The following is a 9,094-nucleotide window of genomic DNA, read 5'->3' on the forward strand; positions in this document are numbered from 1 at the left end:
CAGAAGCATTGACTTTCCAGCTCCTTGGATGCTGTCTGACCTGCTGTGCTTTTCCAGTTCCACATTTATTGACTCGGTCTTTGATGTTGGCTGCCTTCCTGAGGCAGTGAGAACTGCAGATGGAGTCCATGGGTGGCAGATTGGCTTCTATCAATCGTTTTAAAATGGTTTAAAAGCACCACCGGCAAGGCACCCACCAAAGGTTTTGCCAGCCCCTTTGGAGATATGGAAGGAGTGATGGGGGAGGCGGGGGATCAGGACCACTGCAGGAATATCACAATGTGGATGCTGACATTCTGTCTCCCATCATACTTGATGAAAAGGAAAAGGGAAAAGCACAGCATCTGAAATGTTTTTGGAAATTTCACAGGACACTGAGACATGTAATGAAAGACTGGGATGGTCCTGGCAAAACGGGACATCTAGTCTTTTTGATGAGGCATTGAACTCAATCATCAGCTCTGGTCATCAGTATGCTCAAAGCACCAAAAAGGCCTACTACTGTTTCAGAGATAGTAGGAACTGCAGATGCTGGAGGCTGAGATAACGAGGCATAGAACTGGATGAACACAGCAGGCCAAGCAGCATTAGAGGAGCAGGAAAGCTGATGTTTCGGGCCTGGACCCACCTTGTTATCTCTGGCCTACTACTGTTCCTGCTTTATATCTTTCTATGTCTGTAATAACCTGCCTTTAAATCTCTTTCTGTGGCTTGGAAACTTAATTTATTATTGTGTGAAGGCTTTTAGATGTTTTACTAGCTCACAGACACTCTATAAAAGTGAGCTATTGGTATGTTGGCTGCTGAAGTTTCCAGTGTAACTATCAGAAAGCTTCTGAAACTGTCAGCGCGAAAACTCTAAAATGGGTGTCCCTGGTGATACAAAATGGGTGCACTCACATGGCATGGTTTCCTGTTGACTGTATTCAGATACAAAATCTCCCGGGTTAGCTGCACCAGGCCAGGCGTTAAGAAAGCCCTGTTAACAGTTGTATTCCAACTCTGGTGCACAGACAATATTTACAGCAAAGGGTTAACCATTGCATTGCCAGCAGGAAAGGAGCAAGGCTTTGAGACTGCACTTTGTGATGTTTTTTTTTCAGTCAGGCAGGCCTTCTCTTCCCACAAAGCCCCAACCCTCTCAAACAATGTGGCAGGGCCAAAGACAGAACAAAGGAACAGAGAGGGAGGAGTGACTGCAATGCTGAGGTGGGGGTGGGAGTAAGGGTTATATCCCTGGCTGCACAGCCCTTATTGTAAAGTGCAAGAAATGTAAACAGCCAGTGTGCTACGTGACTGGGAGGGCATTTCTTGAATAAGAGAAGCAGAGGGAAGGGGGGTGGGTGTGTGGAGGCAGAGGAATATTGGGGGGGGGGTGCAGTTTGCAGGCAGCAGAGGAATGTAGGATTCTGGTAAAAAGATGTAATTGGCTTTAATGGCAGTGATTGTATGTGTGTTTGGGAGAGTGTCTGTCTAAATATTTGAGTATGTCTGTGACAATGTGTGTGTGTGTGTGTGTGTGTGTAACAGTGTCTGTTATGAGTTGTATCTCTGTAGGAATGACTGTGATAGTGTGTGTCTGACAGAGAGTGTTTCTATCTGAGTGTTTATGTGTGTCTAGCAGAGTGCATGTTTTTCAGAGTGGTATGTGTGTCTGAGAGTGTGTTTCTGAGTCTGTGTCTCTGTGTATTTTGTGATTCTATGCATGTATGTATCTCAGTGTGTGTGTGTGTGTCTCTGTGTATGTCTGTATGTAATTTGTGTAACTGGGTATGTCTGTGTGTAATTTGTGTGTCTGTATGTGTGTGTGTCTGTGAATCTGTGTGTATTTTATGTAACTGGGTGTACCTCTGACTGTATTGTTTATAGCTGTGTGTATTTCAATGTTTGAGTAGGTATTTTCTGTATGTGTGTGTGTGTTTCTGTCTGTAACTCTGAATGTGATTTTCTGCGTGTATGTGTTTCTGTGTGCCTGTACATCCCAGGAGTACCATCTCCCTCTTCTGACGAACCACAAAGCTGCTTTCCTTCACTCGCTCTCTCTTCTCACAGCCGTGCCAGTTTTTACGTGCTGACGCAGAGAGGCAGCTTAGCTCTGGGGTTTTTCCACTTATGTTGGGGTTAGTGTTGAAGGAGGGCTGCTTAAGAACAGGGCCCTATAAATGAAATCCACTCTTTCACCAGTCACCGATTCAGTTGCAGTAAAGTAACCGAGTGATCTGTGAGCAACTAAGGGATCCTCTAGCCTCTGGGATCCCAGGCACAGGTAACCAACAACGATTCTGGGACATTTTTCAGCGATAGATAAAGTCTAGTTTTTTTTTGAAACGTTTAGGGAAGGGTGAATTTTTTAACACGTGAACTGCAATTTGTAAAATCGATTCCTGGGGCTTTGTGTATGTTGGGATTTCTGAGACACAACGTCTTTATAAAAACCCATTCTCACAATGAGGACTTTGCATTTAAACACATCCTCGTGTGATTTTAAAATTTGAGAGAAGCTGGCAAATGGTGTAGGCGAACGCCTATTAATTCTCGTTGTCTGGAAACAAAGGGACCATTTGGAAATAACAGGTCTGTCCCCTTGACAAGAAAACGTTGCTGAGCGGTTTTTTTTTAACAGGATTTAATGATCCGCTCAGATCATTTTCCTGACAGTTTTTAAATATATGTAGGAAGGTGATATTTGGTTTGGAAGGGTTTTTTTTAAAGAATAAAAAAAAAAATCTGCTGTATTTTCCGTGACTATTTGCGAATTGTATTGGACCCTTTTCCCGGAAAGTTGTATCTCTCTCTCTCTCTCTCTTTCTCTCTCGTTTTTTTTGTTGTTTTTCTGTTTTTTTTATTTATTCTCTCAAACAGAAGGCTGGACAAATACTGGACCAAGAGTAAGGGCGTTATTCCCTGGAGTACAGTACTGCTTTTGTTGTATGTATTGTTGTATGTAGCGAATTATTGCATTTTTAAAAATTGTTTTGTAAAAAGAACACACAAAAAAATTTAAGAGGCACACACACGAGATAATTAACCTCGTCTGTAATGAAAAAAAAAATCTTTTCAGAGAAGCATAGATTTTTATTTTTTTTATGGAAAAGCAGAGCAGGTTCACACGGGTGAGGTATGGAGGGAAGTGTTTTGAGTGTGTGTGTGTCTGTATGTCTGTCTGTGTGTATGTCTGTCTGTGTGTATGTCTGTCTGTGTGTATGTGTGTGTGTCTGTGTGTGTGTCTGTATGTGTCTGTGTGTGTGTCTGTATGTGTGTATGTATGTGTGTGTGTCTGTATGTGTGTATGTGTATGTATGTGTGTGTGTGTGTGTCTGTATGTGTTTTGGAGGGGGGATGTAGAAGAGATTAACGAACTGAAAATGGATTTGTAAAAGAGAGGGGCCATGTACATAGCAGAATATGCACAACGTGCTCTCCCCATTTGTAAATGGGGATTTATACAGAGGGGGCTGAGGCGGATACAATCCAGGAGAGAGAATAAATATTACTTTCAAGGCAGAATAGAGAATGGATTAAATCCTAATAGAGAATGGAAGTGTTTTTATTGTGGGGGGATTGGTTGGGGGGGGGGAGACACAATGGGGATTGATTTTAATATTGGAATAAAGTGATCAGATATAAAATGAGATAGAGTTGGTGCTGTGTGTCTTTGGAAGGATCAGTCCTGATTAAACCCCCCTCTGTTTCTCCTCCTTCCTCCCTCTTGTGTGTGTGTGTGTGTGTGTGTGTGATCAGGAATGGCCCGGGGTGAAAAGATGCATTCTTTAAAAGATTTTCACAAAGACACCCTGAAGCCCTCCCCCGGGAAGAGTCCGGGTACCCGGCCCGAGGATGAAGCAGATGGGAAGGTGCAGCGAGAGAAATGGGCCAGCAAACTCGACTTTATCCTGTCCGTCGCCGGAGGCTTCATTGGTCTTGGGAACGTCTGGAGATTTCCTTATCTCTGCTACAAGAACGGTGGAGGTAAGTGCTTTGGGCAGGGGGCGATACTGTGTGGGAGGCCATTCAGCCTTGCACAGGGGGGGGGGGGGGGGTCATGTACTGTGTGTTCTATCTTTTGTGGGGCTTAGGTTCTGCTTAACCGCCTGCACACAGGAACGGAAAGAGTGTGCATTTTTTTTTATCTCCCTGAGCATGGTCGATTACTTCCCCTCGCCTCCTCTTTCTCTGTCTCTGCCTTCCCCCGCCCAAAAAGATGCAGAATAATGAGAATCCACGTGTTGGAATCCTAATCTTAATTAAAACTGGAGACAGGAATGGTCTGTGGTGCATCAGACCATCATCTGTTTCGTACACCATGCTGTATCTGTCCTCTCTGTTCTCTCGCTGACTAAAATGGTGGCAGGTACAGAGGCCCTGAGTGTATTTACTGAAAGTTATAGCTTCTCCCCTCCCTCCATCCCCTGGGTTGCAGAATGTGGGAGATGTTTATCTCAGTGTGTGTCCCAACTGGAATGGCCTCCCCACCTTTTCCTCTCTTCCTCTGTGTGCCATGCACAGCAATATCCACAAACATTGAGATAAAATGGTACCTTCGGCTCACCTGTGACTGGCCATTGTGTGTAGTTTGGATTTAGAAAGGCGGGCCTGTTATGATGTAAGGTTGCATTCACACAGGAACATTAAAAAAAGTACTTTGCAAAATTTACCTTTTCTCCATTGATAAAGATAAATTTTAATTTGAAGATTGATAGATCGGACAGCCGCTTTGCTCTGTGCCTGTGTGTGTGTGTGAGTGTGAGATTGTGGACGAAAAAAGCAAAGCCATGTCAGAAATAGTATCAGGTAGAAACAGTGGATCTGTTCCAACCAATCTTTATTCTCCTCCCCCTCTCATTAACTCTTACCCCTCTACCGTTGTATATCCTTCTGATTCCTGCTCCTGAATAAACAGACCAACATACATTCACAATCTGTAACCTCATGGCCCGGCATATCCCCCAACTCAGTCATTACCAGCAAGCCAGGGGATCAACCCTGGTTCAATAGAGAATGTAGGAGGGCATGCCAGGAGCTGCACCAGGCATACCTGAAGATGAGGTGTCAATTTGGTGAAGCCACCAAACAGGACTACTTACATGCCAAACAGCATAAACCACAAGTGATCGACAGAGCTAAACAATCCCACAACCAACATACTGGATCTAAACTCTGCAGTCCTGCCACATCCAGTCATGAATGGTGATGGACATTAAACAACTTACTGGAGGAGGAGGCTCCACAAATATCCCCGTCGTCAATGATGGAAGAGCCCAGCACATCAGGGCAAAAGATAAGGCTGAAGCATTCGCAGCAATCTTCAGCCAGAAGTGCTGAGTGGATGATCCATCTTAGCCTCTCCTAGAGGTCCCCAACATCACAGATGCCAGACAATTCGGTTCACTCCATGTGATATGAAGAAACGGTTGGAGACACTGGAAACTGCAAAGGCTATGGGCCCTGATAACATTCCAGCAATAGTACTGAAGACTTGTGCTCCAGAACTTGCCGCTCCCCTAGCCAAGCTGTTCCAGTACAGTTACAACACCGGTATCTACCCGACAATGTGGAAAATTGCCCAGGTATGTCCTGTGTACACAAAGCAGGACAAATCCAACCCGGCCAATTCCCGCCCCATCACTCTCCTCTCGATCATCAGTAAAGTGACAGAAACGGTAATCCCTATGAACTGCATGGCAAAACAGCAACTCATTTGTTCAGAGTCTAATCAGTTCTTTCAAGTTACCGTCCAGACTATGCACTGAAACAGATTAGAGGGAACATTGTGGGAACATAATGGGCGGCCCCATTGGCATCACAGCAATAACCTGCTCTGTGACGCCCAGTTTGGGTTCTGCCAGGGCCACTCAGCTCCTGACCTCATTACAGCCTTGGTTCAAACATAGACAAAAGAGCTGAATTCCAGAGGTGAGGTGAGAGTGACAGCCCTTGACATCAAGGCTGCATTCGACTGAGTGTGGCATCAAGAAGCCCTGGCAAAATTGGAATCAGTGGGTATCGGGGGCAAACGCTCCGGTGGTTGGAGTCACACCTGACACATAGGAAGATGGTCATGGTTGTTGGAGGTCAATCATCTCAGCTCCAGGACATCTCTGCAAGAATTCCTCAGGGCAGGAGCTTCATCAGTGACGTTGTTCACTGCATCACAAGGTCAGACACAGGGTGTTTGCTGATAAATGTTCCGTTTCACTCGATACTCCTCAGACACTGATACAAAAGCAAACTACTCCAGATATTAGAGATTGGAAATAACAACTGGGACTGTGCAGCAGGTCAAACAGCATCCGTGAAAAGACAATCAAGTTTCTGCTCAGTGTCTTTCATCAGAACTGTACAAGATTCACTGCAGAAATTCACCAAAGATCCTCAGGCAGCACCTTCCAAACGACCACGACCACTTCCATCTAGAAGGACAAGGGCAGCAGATACATGGGAACACCACCCCCTGCAAGTTCCCCTCTGAGCCATTCACCATCCTGACTTGGAAATATATCGCCGTTCCTTCACTGTCGCTGGGTCAGAATCCTGGAATTCCATCCCTGAGGGCATCGTGGATCAACCCACAGCAGGTGGACTGCAGGGGTTCAAGAAGGCAGCTCACCCCCACCTTCTCAAGGGGCAACCAGGGATGGGCAATAAATGCTGGGCGCAGGCAGCAACACCCATAGCCTTAGAGTGAATAAAAAAAACCATTAGCCTACACCTGGTCTTTTCTTTAGAACTGAAAAGAATGGTTTTTCAATCTTTGTGAACAGTTGCACCTCTTTAATTATTCTGCCTTTATTTTATTAATATTTTCTGCACTTTCTTCAATTTTGCAATAGCCATGTAATAATGCAGAGACCAGCAATGTGCTGTAGAATCTTGGAGACCTAATTCACATCTGTTGATGCAGTGCCTCCTAGCTTTTGTACCCTGGTTGTTCAGAAATAGGCTCCCCCTCTGATTTTTGACTCTGGTCAAATTGCGTTGGAATTTTGAAGTATTTCTCTATTTCCAGTAGTCTTTGCTGCTGCGCACCACTTTGCTTTTGTAATTTCGCCCAGGAAAATGACCTCTTTGTTCCTCCATTCATCAGGAATTTGATCCCTTTCTATCTCATTCACTTAGTCTTGTTTCTGCCTTGCTATGGTTTGATGCTGCCTTCCATGTTATTTAACTGCGTTCCTACTGCTGTGTGACCCCCCATCCTTGCCCTCCACTTATGTCTCCCCCATTCCTGACTGGTGGGGGATGAGACTCAGAATGCAGCACTCTTGTCTCTTGACTTAGAAGTTCGTGGTTTGAGACCCACTCTAGAGACCAGAATACAACCAACCCAAGGCTATCTCTGCAGTACTTGAGGGAGTGTTGCACTGTTGATGGTGAGATTTTGAACCGATCTCAGTCTGTACTCTTGTGGGAATGTCAGAAGATCCTTTGCTACAGTTTTTGGAGAAGAGCAAAGTGGATGTTGTCCCCTGTAGTTATCCCTTAGCCGACACTGGTAAGGCAGGTTACCTGGTCATGGTGTATGGAATCTTGCTGTGTACAAAACCAGTTGCTGTATTTCCTAGATCGCAACAGTGACTACACTTCAAAACACTTACCTCAGTGTCTGAAAAGTGTTTTGCTAAATATTTGTGGTTGTAAAAGATGTTATAGAAATGCAAGTCAGTCTTTTCCTTCCCAATTTCACCATCAGACGAACAACAGCAGAATTTGCTGTGGATTGGTCTGGATTTTTATCTGAATTTGCTGAGGTCCCAGCACTCATTGATTGGGACAACAATTCCCCATTTTCTCTCAGGTCCCACAATCTTCCCTCGACTCTAAGCTGCTGTTTTGCTTTTTTTTTTGTGTGTTTCTGGAGCCAAGTTGAAGCTCAAAAAGCATTTCCTACATTTTTTTTGGTTTTGAAACCTGGAAGGGTTCCTTCTGTCTGAATGCTGGTTTGTCGTGTGGTCTCTGGTCTGTAATCAGTTTGCTGTATGTTCTATGTGATCACACCAGCCAAGTGTCTGCTATTTGTTGGAATTAAATAATAGGATTTAGCACAAGTAGTTATCTAAACAAGACCCGTTTGTGTCTAATGTACATTCTGCAAGAAATATTTCCCTTCCACCCTGCATCGTTTCTCCCTTGGCATTATTAGGTGGGGCTGAACAGGAGCAGCTGTGTGCTTTACACAATGCACCCCCTCAACAAGTTTGGATAACAATCTCGTGGTTGCACAGACAGAGAGAATGCTGAGTTGGCACAAAGAACAGTTTGAGGGCCGTTGCCCCGAAGGAATTTTGCACCCTGGTGTTTCTGCCAAGTTACGAAATGGCTTTAGCGATTCCAATGGGGATATGCATAGGAGGTTTTGATAAGCTGGACCTACACTAGCTGTTTCCAGTTACCCACTAGAATCCAATCGGGAACTCCGAAGAAATCTCTTCACCTGGAGAGTGGGGAGAATGTGGGACTGAATTGGGCTGAAGGGTCTGTTTCCTTGTGGTGGCAATGAGTAATATTTGAACACCCCTTGGCAACAATAACCCAACAAAGAGATAGCCATCTTTTATTTGAAACCTGTTTGCCATAATAGCTGGAATCCATGCAGTAACTCTATACGGACAGGAATCCAGGAGGCAGGGATCACAATAACTGGTAACTCAGCCACTGGGAATGTAGGGAGAGGTGGAATGTAACCATTCTAGTCTTTAACCTGCCATCAGTGAATCCTTTTACACAAACAACTGAGACTTATAGCACCTTTTTAAAAGTCTCCAAACAATACTAAGCTCCTTCAGTCCAGTTTAAACCAAGACAAGGATTTGGCGGTAATTTGCTGAGGAAAAAATATATTAGGACAAACAGTACAAAGTTTGGTCAGAGAGCTAAGTTCAGGAGTGTCTTCATGCAGCAGACACATGAGATTTTTCAGGCAAGGCCTTTCCAGGGATAGGAGCTGGGAGCTGAAGGTCTGGTCCCAATCCAGCAGGAGTTAAAACTGGGAATGCTCAAGAGAGCAGAACTTGAGGAATGCAGAGATGCTGGAAGCAAAGGAGATGTCGGAGCAGAGGTGCTAGCTATAGCTGCAGACAAGTCCACGAAATAAAGG

General features: G+C 44.7%; 1 protein-coding gene across 1 annotated transcript in view; it reads left to right on the forward strand.

Annotated features, from left to right (window-relative positions):
* Positions 1 to 2,066: 2,066 nt before the first annotated feature.
* Positions 2,067 to 9,094, forward strand: part of LOC109925880 (sodium- and chloride-dependent taurine transporter-like) — a 40,647-nt gene continuing 33,619 nt past the window's right edge. Inside the window, exons 1-4 of the mRNA XM_048606664.1 lie at positions 2,067 to 2,266; positions 2,863 to 2,928; positions 3,742 to 4,065; positions 7,394 to 7,492. Of these exons, the coding sequence (XP_048462621.1) occupies positions 3,744 to 4,065; positions 7,394 to 7,492 (421 nt within the window). The 5' untranslated portion in view covers positions 2,067 to 2,266; positions 2,863 to 2,928; positions 3,742 to 3,743. The remainder of the gene's footprint in view (positions 2,267 to 2,862; positions 2,929 to 3,741; positions 4,066 to 7,393; positions 7,493 to 9,094) is intronic.

This window comes from Rhincodon typus, chromosome 16, assembly GCF_021869965.1.
Source record: "Rhincodon typus isolate 14 chromosome 16, sRhiTyp1.1, whole genome shotgun sequence".
Lineage (NCBI taxonomy): Eukaryota > Metazoa > Chordata > Chondrichthyes > Orectolobiformes > Rhincodontidae > Rhincodon > Rhincodon typus.